Source organism: Mustela nivalis (assembly GCF_964662115.1).
Source record: "Mustela nivalis genome assembly, chromosome: 18".
NCBI classification, from domain to species: Eukaryota; Metazoa; Chordata; class Mammalia; order Carnivora; family Mustelidae; genus Mustela; species Mustela nivalis.
Window position 1 is genome coordinate 48,792,210 of NC_139037.1, and position 15,077 is coordinate 48,807,286.

The following is a 15,077-nucleotide window of genomic DNA, read 5'->3' on the forward strand; positions in this document are numbered from 1 at the left end:
AAATGGAATCGATTCTCTAATTTCCCTTTCTGTATTTTCATTGTTAGTGTATAAAAAAGCAATTGATTTCTGGGGATTCCTGAGTGGCTCAGTTGGTTGGACTGATGCCTCCATGTCAGGTCATGATCCCAGGGACCTGGGATCGAGTCCCATATCGGGCTCCTTGCTCAGCAGGGAGCCTGCTTCTCTCGCTGCCTCTGCCTGCCACTCTGCCTGCTTGTGTATGTGTGTGTGTGCTGTCTCTCTCTTTCTCTGACAAATAAATAAAATCTTTTTTTTAAAGCAATTGATTTTTAAAATTTATTTATTTTCAGAAAAACAGTATTCATTATTTTTTCACCACACCCAGTGCTCCATGCAATCTGTGCCCTCTATAATACCCACCACCTGGTACCCCAACCTCCCACCCCCCCGTCACTTCAAACCCCTCAGATTGTTTTTCAGAGTCCATAGTCTCATGATTTACCTCCCCTTCCAATTTACCCCAACTCCCTTCTCCTCTCTAACACCCCTTGTCCTCCATGATATTTGTTATGCTCCACAAATAAGTGACTCTCTGTGCTTGACTGATTTCACTCAGCATAATCTCTTCCAGTCCCATCCATGTTGCTACAAAAGTTGGGTATTCGTCCAACATTGATTATTGTATCCTGTATTCAGCATTACTGAATTGCTGTATGAGTTCTAGCAGTTTGGGGGTGAAGTCTTTTGGGTTTTCCATATAAAGTATCATGTCATCTGCAAAGAGAGGGAGTTTGACTTCTTCATTGCTAATTTGAATACATTTTATTTCTCTTTGTTGTCTGATTGCTGTTTCTAGGACTTCTAACACTATATTGAACAAGAGTGGTGAGTGTGGAGATCCTTGTTGTGTTCCTGATCTCAAAGGAAAAGCTGTCAGATTTCCCCATTGAGGATGATATTTGTTGTGGGATTTTCATAGATAGATTTTATGAAGTTGAGGAATGTTCCCTCTATCCCTATACTTTGAAGTGTTTTAATCAGAAACAGATGCTGGATTTGTCAAATGCTTTTTCTGCATCAATTGAAGGGACCATATGGTTCTTCTCTTCTTTTATTGATTTGCTCTATGACATTGACTGATTTGTGAATTTTGAATCACACTTGCAACCGAGGGATAATTTCTACCTGATCATTGTGGATAATCTTTCTAATGTACTGTTGGATCCTATTAGCTAGGATCTTGTTGAGAATCTTAGCATCCATATTCATCAGGGATATTGGTCTGAAATTCTTCTTCTTGGTGGGGTCTTTGCCTGGTTTGGGGGATCAGGGTAATGCTGGCTTCATAAAGAGTCTGGAAGTTTTCTTTCTGCTTTAATGTTTTAAAACAGCTTCATGAGAATAGGTATTTCTTGTTTGAAAGTTTGGTAGACTTCTTCAGGGAATCTGTCAGGTCCTGGTCTCTTGTTTTTTGAGAGGTTTTTGATCCCCTACCTCTGAAGTTTTGTGGTTCTCATCGATCAGTGAACTTGGTCTTGGCTGGATGTTCTTGCTGATCTTCTGGAGGAGGGGCCTGTTGCTGTGATTCTCAAATGTTTTTGCCCAAGTTGGAGTTGTGCTGCCCTTGCCAGGAGCCAGGCTAAGTAATCTGGTCCAGTTCATACTCTGGAGCTTTTTTTCCCTGAACACTTTTGGTAGAGCTCTGGAGAATTGTTACTCTTCTCTTTTATCTTCAGTTGAGTTTTTAGGTGTTCAGAATGGTTTGATAACTACCTAGCTGGACTCCTGGGACCTGATGATATCTCGGTCTCCTACTCCTCATCCATTTTGCTCCTTCCTCCAACCTCTTGGTTTTTCAATTATCATGGTAGCTAAATATGTCTCCAGTTATTTTTGTGGAGTAATCCATTTTCAGTGTCATGGATATAAATCCGTGCTGAACCATATGATACATCAGGAATACATGTTGTATTTCTTTTCTAGAGCTGCCATAATAAATTTCCACAAACTGAGTGGCTTAAATAGACATTCACTCCTTCACAGCTCTGGATTAGTCCAAAATTAAGGTGTTATAAGGGTCATGCTTCCTCCTGGGGATCACAGGAAGCATTGTCCTTGTTCACCTGGCTTCTGGTGGCATTCCTGGGGTTGTGGTCACATCCCTCCAATTTCTGCCTCTCTGGTCACATGGCCACCTCCTGTTTTGTGTCAAAATTCTGTCTCTTGTGAGAATACATTTGACTGCATTTGGGGCAATCCAGGATAAGTTCCTCTGCTCACAGTCCTTATGTTTGCTAACAAGATTCTGGGATTTAGGACATGGACATACGTTGGGGGCGGTCACTGTTCAGCCCACTACACATGCCTTTTTGGGGGAATCATTGCCTGTTTTTGTTTGAGTTAACAATTCCTTTTTAACCTTTCCATGCACTTAGTATCTCTAAAATCTTTGGGAAGTCTAATGTAATTGGATGTAACAAGGAACCCATCAGCTCTGCAGCCACAATTTCTAGACTGTTTCCTGAAAGCTGTACATCTTTTCCTAGATAGTACCAGTTGCCATGTATTTCCCATCTTGGGACTTGATTTAATCTCAAATTCCATTTTTTTTTAAACAATCACTTTTATTAAAAATAGCAAATTCCACAAATACTCATTTACATTTTGTTGTCACTGGCCACTGGAAAACACCAGTGTGTGTACTGATTGTCTAACGTAAACTGCAGCGGGGCTGCCACAAAAAGCCTGTGCATCATCAACTTATAAGCAACATGGGAATAAGTTTGGTGAGCTCAGGAAGGAGAAACCTTCAGCCCTATTATTAACATTCTGCACAATGCATTTCAAGTATAACCCCCATAAGGCAACAATGGAAAGCATAGCAGCACAACCTGATTAAGCCTTCAACAAGGCCGAGGCTCCAGTTATGATGAATAGCAGCGAGTCAAATTTACTAAAAGGAGTGAAAACAATAATTGCACTGGCACTTTAATCACTTTATTCCTTATTGTGGAAGGTGATTCTGCTACTGGATTCAGCTGGGAAAGTAATGAATGCTGCTCTTCTTCAAGCCACAAGAAAGCAACCACATGTTGTTTAGCTGGTGGAAGTATTTGGAACATCTTGTGCATCAGCCAAATGTAGCTTTTGTATGGAAGAATTCAGTTCTTCTAAGTCAGACAGAAGCCTGTCCAGATTGGAGTCACTGGCTGTTTTTCTCTTATCCTCAGGAAGTTCCTCTAACTCCCCATAGAGCTCCAAATTCAAGCGAGCTAATTTCTCCTGCATTCCCCGAACATGTTCCATCTGTTCAATGGAACATTCATTTCCGAATGCTTGAAGTTTTCCAGAGTGGAAATCATTCAAAAGGCTGAGAAGCCCTCTCTTCATCTCCTGAATGTCTGAGACGTCGGTGAGGAAGGAGTGCTGAATAGGAGTCGGTTGTGCACCTTTTCCTTCTCCACCCTGAGGTCTGGTCTTTTCTTTCATCACTCTTTTTAACTTTGGTCGCTGTGAAGTTGACTGTGATGCAGGATTTGAAAACCCTGTGCTTTTACTAACTGGAATGGCATTTTTTGGGGCATTAACCACCTGAGTAGAGTGGGCACTAAAAGACTTAGGACTCCTCCTCTTCACTTTCCTTCCTCCATTGTTCTAAGCTCCTTACTGCACCAAGGCCAGCTTCTTAAAACCTGAGGAAGGAGAGGATCGGGGTCCTGTTTCTCAAACTGCAAAGACCCGGAAGCCTCCGAAGCCACCGATGCAGCTGCAGCCGGCGACGCTACCACGCAGCTGCAGCCGGCGACGCTACCGCGCAGCTGCAGCCGGCGACGCTACCGCCGCAGCTTGAGCCGGGGTCACATCCCGGACCCTGACCCCTCACAGCCCCTTTTGTTTACTGAAATCTCAAATTCCATTTTCTAATCTCAAATGTTGTCATCCCCTCTTTTCCCTAGCTTTTACGTCCATCTGTCTTTCTCATCACTGTTTCAGGGGACCGATGTTATAATAATTCAGAAAAGTCAGTATGAGGAAATTTCTTTGAAATCTTACCTGATAATTTCTCTAGTGCACCACTGATGAACAGCTTGGGTGTAACTGTCCAATTTGAGAGTTATTCTCCTCAATGTTTCTGGTATTTCAATATCCTCTAGTGCCCAGTGTTGAGGAATCTTAATGACTTGTGATTTTTTTTTTTTTTACATTGTATTTGACCCGTGACTTATCTTTTACACTATGAAAGCTTGTGGGGTCCTCCACTCCTGTGTTCCTAAGTGTCACTGGGTAACTAGGTTTGTGGTCTTTACCCTCTTGATTAGGTTGGATGCTAAGCAGGACATTTAAATGTAAAAATGTGCTCTTCTGCTCTCAAATAGCCTTGGGTTATCTTTTTTGGCATTAATCATTTCTTCTCTGTTCTTTTTCTACAACTCTAATTAGGTGTGTGTTTCCTGTTCAATCATAACTTTTTTTTTTTACAACAGCAATAACAGATCAAGCCTTTTGATTTTTTTATTACTAAAAACAGCTTCATTTTTTTTTTTTTTAATTTAGCTTTCTGGCTCTCTGCTTGTGCCTTCAACACTTTCACAATGATTTTCTGCTCCTCGATAAGGAAAGCACGCTTGATCCTGTCGCGAACATACTTGGCACACATGGAACCACCGTAGGCCCTGCTGAAATGTTTTTTCATTTTAGACAACCTCATAAGCACTTTAGGTCTTACAGCACGAACTCCTAGAAGTTAGCCTGGGCACACACCACATGCAGATTTTGGTGCTTTCCCAAACTCCTTGGTATAAAGGTAAATGATTCTATTACCTGGGGTTCGGGACAGCCTAGTTTTACTAGAGGCTGTATTGTAGGACAGCCTATGATGGTAGGTCAAACGCTGGACCATTCTGAATGCCTAAGGATGCTGTCCCCAGAAGAGGAAAACGGCTCATAACTTTTTTTTAAATGAAATTGATTTTTTTTATTATCTTGAGTATAGTTGACACAATGTTACATTAGTTTCAGGTTTACAACTTAGAGATTCAACAAGTTTATACAATATGTTGTGTTCCCCATAAGTGTCATTGCCATCTGTCTATTATATTGTTATTACAGTATCCTTGTACTGTGCTGTGCCTTTTATTCCTGTGACTCATTCATTCTGTAACTGGAAGCCTGTATCCCTCCTTCACCCATTTTGCCCATTCCCCCCAATCATAACATTTTAATCCCATACTACCATCTGTTTTTGTTAAAGCCATTTGAAAGATTACTTCAACTTTCTATCATACCTTCCATGAAGCCTATTTCATCAATAATATATATATTTTTTAATTTTTTATTTTTTATAAACATATATTTTTATCCCCAGGGGTACAGGTCTGTGAATCACCAGGTTTACACACTTCACAGCACTCACCAAATCACATGCCCTCCCCAATGTCCATAATCCCACCCCCTTCTCCCAAACCCCCTCCCCCCAGCAACCCTCAGTTTGTTTTGTGAGATTAAGAGTCACTTATGGTTTGTCTCCCTCCCAATCCCATCTTGTTTCATTTATTCTTCTTCTACCCACTTAAACCTCCATGTTGCATCACCACTTCCTCATATCAGGGAGATCATATGATAGTTGTCTTTCTCTGCTTGACTTATTTCGCTAAGCATGATACGCTCTAGTTCCATCCATGTTGTTGCAAATGGCAAGATTTGATTTCTTTTGATGGCTGCATAGTATTCCATTGTGTATATATACCACATCTTCTTGATCCATTCATCTGTTGATGGACATCTAGGTTCTTTCCATAGTTTGGCTATTGTGGACATTGCTGCTATAAACATTCGGGTGCATGTGCCCCTTTGGATCACTACATTTGTATCTTTAGGGTAAATACCCAATAGTGCAATTGCTGGGTCATAGGGCAGTTCTATTTTCAACATTTTGAGGAACCTCCATGCTGTTTTCCAGAGTGGCTGCACCAGCTTGCATTCCCACCAACAGTGTAGGAGGGTTCCCCTTTTGCCGCATCCTCGCCAGCATCTGTCATTTCCTGACTTGTTGATTTTAGCCATTCTGACTGGTGTGAGGTGATATCGCATTGTGGTTTTGATTTGTATTTCCCTGATGCCGAGTGATATGGAGCACTTTTTCATGTGTCTGTTGGCCATCTGGATGTCTTCTTTGCAGAAATGTCTGTTCATGTCCTCTGCCCATTTCTTGATTGGATTATTTGTTCTTTGGGTGTTGAGTTTGCTAAGTTCTTTATAGATTCTGGACACTAGTCCTTTATCTGATATGTCGTTTGCAAATATCTTCTCCCATTCTGTCAGTTGTCTTTTGATTTTGTTAACTGTTTCCTTTGCTGTGCAAAAGCTTTTGATCTTGATAAAATCCCAATAGTTCATTTTTTCCCTTGCTTCCCTTGCCTTTTGCGTTGTTCCTAGGAAGATGTTGCTGCAGCAGAGGTCGAAGAGGTTGCTGCCTGTGTTCTCCTCAAGGATTTTGATGGATTCCTTTCGTACATTGAGGTCCTTCATCCATTTTGAGTCTATTTTTGTGTGTGGTGTAAGGAAATGGTCCAATTTCATTTTTCTGCATGTGGCTGTCCAATTTTCCCAGCACCATTTATTGAAGAGGCTGTCTTTTTTCCATTGGACATTCTTTCCTGCTTTGTCGAAGATGAGTTGACCATAGATTTGAGGGTCTATTTCTGGGCTCTCTATTCTGTTCCATTGATCTATGTGTCTGTTTTTGTGCCAGTACCATGCTGTCTTGATGATGACAGCTTTGTAATAGAGCTTGAAGTCCGGAATTGTGATGCCACCAACTTTGGCTTTCTTTGTCAATATCCCTTTGGCTATACGAGGTCTTTTCTGGTTCCATATAAATTTTAGCATTATTTGTTCCATTTCTTTGAAAAAGATGGATGGTACTTTGATAGGAATTGCATTAAATGTGTAGATTGCTTTAGGTAGCATAGACATTTTCACAATATTTATTCTTCCAATCCAGGAAAAGATTATTCACCACGACCAAGTGGGATTTATTCCAGGGCTGCAAGGTTGGTTCAACATCCGCAAATCAGTCAATGTGATACAACACATCAATAAAAGAAAGAACAAGAACCATATGATACTCTCAATAGATGCTGAAAAAGCATTTGACAAAGTACAGCATCCCTTCCTGATCAAAACTCTTCAAAGTGTAGGGATAGAGGGCACATACCTCAATATCATCAAAGCCATCTATGAAAAACCCACTGCAAATATCATTCTCAATGGAGAAAAACTGAAAGCTTTTCCGCTAAGGTCAGGAACACGGCAGGGATGTCCATTATCACCACTGATATTCAACATAGTACTAGAGGTCCTAGCCTCAGCAATCAGACAACAAAAGGAAATTAAAGGCATCCAAATCGGCAAAGAAGAAGTCAAATTATCACTCTTCGCAGATGATATGATACTATATGTGGAAAACCCAAAAGACTCCACTCCAAAACTGCTAGAACTTATACAGGAATTCAGTAAAGTGTCAGGATATAAAATCAATGCACAGAAATCAGTTGCATTTCTCTACACCAACAGCAAGACAGAAGAAAGAGATATTAAGGAGTCAATCCCATTTACAATTGCATCCAAAACCATAAGATACCTAGGAATAAACCTAACCAAAGAGACACAGAATCTATACTCAGAAAACTATAAAGTACTCATGAAAGAAATTGAGGAAGACTCATCAATAATATTTTATTTTATTTTTAAAAACAATGGCTGTGTTTTAAGATTTTATTTATTTATCAGAGAGAGAGAGAGTGACAGCAGAAGTAGGGGGAGTAGCAGGCAGAGGGAGAAGCAGGCTCCCTGCCAAGCAAGGGAGGATTCCAGAGTCCCAGGACTCTGGCATTACAACCTGAGCTGAAGGCAGAAGCTTAACCAACTGAGCCACCCAGGTGTCCCCATCAATAATATATATATTTTTTTATTTGTCAGGGAGAGAGAGGAGCGAGAGTGAGCACAAGCAGACAGAGTGGCAGGCAGAGGGAGAAGCAGGCTCCCGGCTGAGCAAAGAGCCCGATGCGGGACTCGATCCCAGGACGCTGGGATCATGACCCGAGCCAAAGGCAGCCGCTCAACCAGCTGAGCCACCTGGGCGTCCCCCATCAATAATATTTTTAATATAAAATCTTTTTTTATCTAGAAAGGTTTTATTTATTTGGCAGAGATCACAAGTAGGCAGAGAGGCAGGCAGGGTGGGGGGGAAGCAGACTCCCTGCTGAGCAGAGAGCCCGATGTGGAGCTCGATCCCAGGACCCTGGGACCATGACCTGAGCCGAAGGCAGAGGCTTTAACCTACTGAGCCACCCAGGTGTCCCAATATTCTCTTTTTGTTTAAGATTTTATTTATTTATTTGTCAGAAAGAGAGAGCACACAAGCAGGCAGAGAGGCAGGCAGAGGCAGAGAGAGAAGCAGGCTCCCTGCCGAGCAAGGAGCCCGATGCGGGACTCGATCCCAGGACCCTGGGATCATGACATGAGCCAAGGGTAGAGGCTTTAACCCACTGAGCCCCCCAGGCTCAGTGTATCAAAACTCATAACTCTATTTCTGCTTGTTAGTATTCTTTTTAATGTAATATAATTTGATTTTTTTTTCAATTTTTGGAGCACTTGTTGGTTCCTAGAGGTACATGTTTCTTGGTTAGAGTAAAGTGACTGTACAAGCAAATATAAATGGTACAATGTGCTTAATATTTCAAAGTTTCTCCTATATAATCAATTAATTCTACAAAGGTAGCTAGATTCAAAATTTGGTATTTGTTCTTCCAGCTTTTCTTCATGAATTAGATTATATATAAATCCGTTTATACTGCCTGTCATTTGTTACCTTGATCATCTCTTTATACAAACCTATCAGTTTCCAGAGCGCCTGGGTGACTCAGTGGGTTAAAGCCTCTGCCTTCTGCTCAGGTCATGATCTCAGGGTCCTGGGATCGAGCCCCGCATCGGGCTCTCTACTCAGCGGGGAGCCTGCTTCCTCCTCTCTCTCTGCCTGCCTCTCTGCCTACTTGTGATCTCTGTCTGTCAAATAAATAAAATCTTTGAAAAAAATCCTATGAGCTTCCCTCTTTAATAGTTATTTAATATACCATTGTATGCTTATATCATGGCCTGTAGCTTGCCCTGTCCTGTTGGTAGAAATTTAGGCTTATGGGTGTGTGTGTATGTTAAATAACACTTTGATAAACATCGATGAGTGTGCATCTGCAGGTGTTTCTGTAGAAGATGGGCCTAATCTAGAACTCCCAGGTCAAAGCACATACATGATTGAAACTTTGATGCAGCTAAACTGGTCTTCTGAAAGGCCACAAAGTTATACCAAAGGTATACCACAAAGGTATAACATTGTGTCCCTAATGACACTTTAGGTGTTTGTTTTACTGTCCTGCTCTCAACAGATTCTTTAAAAAATTTGCCAACTTGGGGCGCCTGGGTGGCTCAGTGGGTTAAAGCCTCTGCCCTTGGCTCAGGTCATGATCCCAGGGTCCTGGGATTGAGCCCCACATTGGGCTTTCTGCTCAGTGGGGAGCCTGCTTCCCTTCCTCTCTCTGCCTGCCTCTCTGCCTACTTGTGATCTCTGTCTGACAAATAAATAAAATCTTTAAAAAAAATTTGCCAACTTGATAAAAATATTGCCCTGATTTAATACTTGGTTTGCATTTGTTGTGTGAGTGAGTTGAAAACCGTAATTGCTTTTAGCCAGTTTATTTCTTGCAAAATGACCATTTATTCTCCCCTTCTATTTTTCATCTGGGTGCTTGCTCTCTTCATTAACTCATAAGAACACGTTGCATATAGAAAATGAATGACCTCTTGGTCTTTCCCGTAGATGGCAAGTGTTCTCCCTCATGTTGTTTTTCTCTTTCAAGTTGGCATGTGTTTGTGTTCTGCTTTGTATCTTCTGGATGGCAAGATTCCTTCTCCACTTGGCTAGGTGGGGGGGGGGGGCAGGAAGGGTATCCCTGCGATGGCTGCCACCTGAGCATAGATCACGTGTTCTCTAGCTCTTGTGTGGGAGAGAACAGTGCTGGGTGAGGTAGATCGTCTTGTTCTGAGGAAGAAGGCCCTACACATGTCCCACCTTTGGTCCATAAGACCCATCTCTTAAAGGCTGTATGATCAAGTCTTGGGGTTTAATCAGTCCAGAACAATAGTCCTTGTTTGGAGATGGGGTAAAGGTCTGCAAGGCTGGGTATTTGAGGAGTGCCAGCTTTCAGAGACCTTCGATGGTCTGAACAGAAAGGACCCCACCTCCCGAAGATGACCTTTCCCTTCTGGTGGATAAAAGAAAAATGGTTTTTCATTCTTTCCTGCTTATTTGGGACTTACACAAGGGAACTGAGGTTCAAAGAAGTTGAAGTATCCACAAAGCATTGCAACCCTAAGTGTCACTATTGTGTAATTCCTACTATACTATTCTTTCCACCAGAAACGTGTGTGTGTGTAGTAAAAGGAATCATTACCCACCAAGATATTTAAGGCACAAACCTAGAATGTGTGAACAACTCTGTTTTCTTTAGCATTTCACCACACACTCATTAATTAGAAAGTATTAGTGATCTTACTGGTTCTACTCTCAATATATACCCAAAGTCCATCCATCTTATTTTTAGTACTGTGCTCTAGTTCTTCACAGGCTCTGCTCAAGTGTTTACACAAAGAACCAGGCACCTATTATTGTTGCTGTCATGTTATCAGTGGATATGTTTGACCAACCTACCCACTTTCACTTAGAAAACAGAAGCAGTCATTGGGCTCCCTGCTCAGTGGAGAGCCTGTTTCTCCCTCTCCCTCTGCTTGCCTCTCTGTCTACCTGTATTCTATCTGTCTGTCAAATAAATAAATAAAATCTTTTAAAATAAATTTTAAAAAACAGAAGCAGCTTCATAAGTGGACTCCCTGCTCCTCTCTTGCACCATAATACCTTCTCCAAGCAATGGTGACCTTTGAAAAACGGAGATTAAAGCTTTTTCTCCCTTCAGAAAACAGATATTCATGACCAGTCCATCCCCACAGTTGAGTCCCCCCTGTCAGGCACTTTTCTCACTCTGTTCTAGAATGATAAATAAATAAATAAATACTCTGTTCTATTCCTGTCTCAGGGCATTGGCACTAGCTCTTTCCCCTGCCTGAAAGTCTCTCTTTCTATATCTTGGACTGGCAGCTTCTCAAGATTATCATGTTAACTCCCCCACAGAAGCCTCTACAGATCTGTTCCCCAACCTTCAAAGGGGATTCTCAGTCTCTCTTGCATTCTCCGTATTTATTTTTGTGTATTCTCAAACTATTCTACTGCCTTTGTTGTTTTATCCCACCATGCCACTCCTCCCAAAAGTTGGACCCTTGAAGATAGAATGTGTTTCTCTTGTTTAAGACTTTATATAAGAACTTACTATTCCTAAGGCCAAAATTCATTCTGACCATTGTTGTGTTCTGTTTTGCCTCACTTCTCTGTTTCAGTTCACCAAAGAAGATACAGAGAGAGGATGAAAGCTAAAATATTGATGATGTGGGACAACATGCCTTGGCCTGAAGGCCACATATATCTGCGCAACGTGACTGAGAAGGAACACAAAGAACTGAAGAGCCTCCTGTATCCCAACAGGATGGGAGCCCAGCCACAGACGATTGTCTTGGAGGGAGTAGCGGGGGTTGGGAAGACCACCCTGGCCATGAAGGCCATGCTGCATTGGGCAGAGGGCTTTCTCTTTCAGCAGAGGTTCTCCTATGTTTTCTTCATCAGCTGCCATAAAGTTAAAGAGGTGAAGGATACCACATTTGCTGGCTTGCTTTCCTGGGACTGGCCTGACTCCCAGCCCCCCTTTGAAGAGCTCATGAGTCACCCTGAGAGGCTCCTGTTTGTCATCGATGGCTTTGAGGAAATGGACATGCCCTCCAACTTGGACGCCAGCCCACCATGTACAGACTGGTTTCAGCGACTCCCAGTCCACAGAATCCTGTTCTACTTGTTGAGAAAAGAACTGGTTCCCGGGGCCACTTTGCTGATCACAACCAAGGAGTATAGAACCAAGGATCTTAAAAAGCTGTTACTGGATCCATGGTTTGTACAAATCTCAGGGTTCACAGAGGGAGACCGGGAGGAGTATTTCATCAGGTACTTTGGTGACCAAAACAAAGCAAAGAAAATCTTGCGCTGGGTAAGAAAAAATGAAAACCTATTTTATTTCTGCTCTGCGCCCATGGTGTGCTGGGCCGTGTGCTCCTGCCTGAAGTGGCAGATGGCAAGAAGTCCTTGCTTCCAGCTGAGCACCCAGACGACCACCAGTCTGTATGTCTACTTCTTCTCCAGCCTGTTTGCCAAAGCAGAGGTGAGTTTGTCGGCCCAGAGCTGGCCGGAGCAGTGGATAGCGCTCTGCTCTCTGGCTGCAGAGGGGATGTGGTTCCGGAATTTCACATTTGCAAAGGAGGACCTCAAGCACAGGCGCCTGGAAGCATCTCTCATTGACACTCTGCTCAGCTTGAATATCCTTCGAAAGGTCAGTGACTGTGACGGGTGTGTGACTTTCACTCATCAGAGTTTCCAGGTGTTCTTGGGGGCCATGTTCTATGCACTGGGAGGGACAAAAGGCTCCATGGGCAGTCCTGCAAAGCACGAAGAGATGAAGGTGCTACTGACAGATGCTTTGGCCGATACAAACTTCTACTGGAATCAGATGGCTCTTTTTTTCTTTGGTCTTTTAAAAAGAAACTTAGCAGGAGAACTGGAAGCCACATTGCGCTGTAAAGTGAGTCGCAGGATAACAGATGAATTACTAGAATGGGCAGAGGAATTAGGAAGTTATGACATTGTCTCCAACCGTTTTGAATTCCTACACTTTTTTGAGTGCTTGTATGAAACTCAGGAAGAAAACTTTGTAAGGCAGATTCTGAGTCCTCTCCTCGAAGCTGACCTAGATATTTTTGGGAATCTACAACTCCAAGTTGCTTCATTTTGCCTAAAGCACTGTCAAAGGTTAAATAAGCTAAGGCTTTCTGTCACCGTTCCCATCCCTCAAACGGAATTGACTTTCACCACAGAAACTCTGGAGTGAGTAATGCAAACCATTTCCCCCCCAGGTTTCTTCCCAGGCTCTGCCCAAGTTCTTCCATGAAGAACCAGGGATGTGTTGTGTTATCATTGGTTATGACTGACCAAACCTTCTGGGTCACTCCAATCCAGGAGACCAACAATTTCCCTTTAGGTGTCCTATAGTATTCCTTGGCTGCTTCTGCTGATGTCCTTCTAGGTAGGCTTTCTTTCTCAGGCCCTGCATAGTGAAGATGTACGTGCCAAGCCTTGTGCTGAGACCTCCACTCATATCTGACTGATGTCCATTGCTGAATGGAGGGTGGAGAGTTACTGCCATTCATAGATGAGAAAACTGAATAAAAACAGAATTTGCTTATGCCCGTGTGGCCACTAAGCAGCTCAGCCTGGGTCAATGCCCTGCCCTCTTCCACAGCTCCACAGCTCAAAACGCTGGTGCCCATCCTTTGAGCACAATTTGAGGTGGGGTTGGGTCCAGTGGTGTCAACTACATCCTGAACTTCGTTTGTCCATTTGTCTCCTGGAAGAATCCCAGAAATACTTTAACTGTTTTTGGTTCTTATCCTATAACCTTTTCCCATTGCTGACACTGTTGACTTCCAGTGTAGGAGGTAAAGAGATCTGAGTGTCCTAATTATTTCAGGCCCTAAGGGTGTTTTCTAAATTCCTCTCTTGAGGCAGGGGCTGCTATGTGTTCACAAATCCTTTGTTTAACCCTCAAACCTACAAAAAATACCAGTTCAATTTTGGTTGTACAAAAAGAGATTCTGAGAAGACTAATCTCTTTGTGTTTATCCAGACTGGAATATTAGTAAGATGTTTGGTCCTGGGGCCTCAGAGTCATGAAAGTTCAATGCATATTGGCTGTCATTTATTTGTCCGGTCCCTTAGGTTTTAGGGAAAACCTAAACAGGGGACTTTGTGTAGGTAGTGTTCATTGTTGGGTTGTATGAGTAAGTGTCCTGGCTACCACATGTTTTCCCCAGGATAGTACCATTTATTGTAAGGATTAATACTCCATCAACCCCATTCCCCAACTTACACATGATCACCCTGAGGCTGCAGGAGATTTCTTGTCTTCCCTAATGGTGATAACAGACCTTCTGACGTGAAGGCCAGTTCTGATTTCTCTACACTACAGCTCCCTTTCCTCAGTGGCTTTTACCTCTGTCTGTATCTCTGAATTAACTAGGGTGTTAAACATATAAATACATGGGCACATGTGTGTGTCACACACACACACATGCTACGGTCAGAAACAGCCGCTCCAACGCTGTAATTCTGGGCTCTCCATGTAGAACTTTATATCCTTCAGGTGCTTTAATGGGTTCTTTGTTTTACTTTCTTCACTGGAGATGAAAAGGTTAATTCATGACTTGGATGCTCTTTTACTCTTGTAAATGTTGAGAGCCTGCCACATTAAGGAAATGCTAAATAATAAGAATCTTACTATGTTCAGTTCGCCAACATCTAGTCAACACTCATTTTTGATGTCGTGTTCAATGATTCATCAGTTGCATGTAACACCTAGTGGTCATCCCAATGCATGCCCCCTTCAGTCCCCATCATCCATTACCCACTCCCCACCCCTCCCTTTAGTAACCCTCAGCTTGGTTCCTGGAGCCCAGAGTCTCTCATGGTTTGTCTCCCTCTCTGATTTCTTCCCATTCAGTTTTCCCTCCCTTTCCCTGTGGTCTCCCACATCACTGCTTATCTTGCACATGGGAGGAACATATGATTATTGTGTTTGATTGACTGACCTCACTCAGCATAATTCCCTCCAGTTCCAACCTTGTTGATGCAAATGGTGAGTGTCCATCCCTCCTGATGGCTGAGTGATATTCCATCGTATGTGTAGAATTTTAATAACCCTCTTAAGTTCTAGATATCTGCATAAACCTTTTTTTAAGTCACAATATCCTATGAGAGTAAGTTAGTATGTACATTTAGAGATAGAAAATTGGAGCACAGAGGTTAAATCATAGGTAATGCAGCTCTGAGTTCACCTTCAGCCTGTTTG

General features: G+C 42.5%; 1 protein-coding gene and 1 long non-coding RNA gene across 2 annotated transcripts in view; one reads left to right on the forward strand and one right to left on the reverse strand.

Annotated features, from left to right (window-relative positions):
• Positions 1 to 15,077, forward strand: part of NLRP13 (NLR family pyrin domain containing 13) — a gene marked incomplete at both ends in the record, with an annotated part of 37,500 nt that overhangs the window by 14,417 nt on the left and 8,006 nt on the right. The window contains one exon of the mRNA XM_082711133.1: positions 11,470 to 12,755. Coding sequence (XP_082567259.1) covers positions 11,470 to 12,755 — 1,286 coding nt within the window. The remainder of the gene's footprint in view (positions 1 to 11,469; positions 12,756 to 15,077) is intronic.
• LOC309853387 lies at positions 2,568 to 3,751 on the reverse strand. Its single transcript, XR_014305641.1, has 2 exons — positions 3,657 to 3,751; positions 2,568 to 3,457 (listed from the first exon to the last, which is right to left on the reverse strand). It is a non-coding gene; the product is annotated as an uncharacterized lncRNA (long non-coding RNA).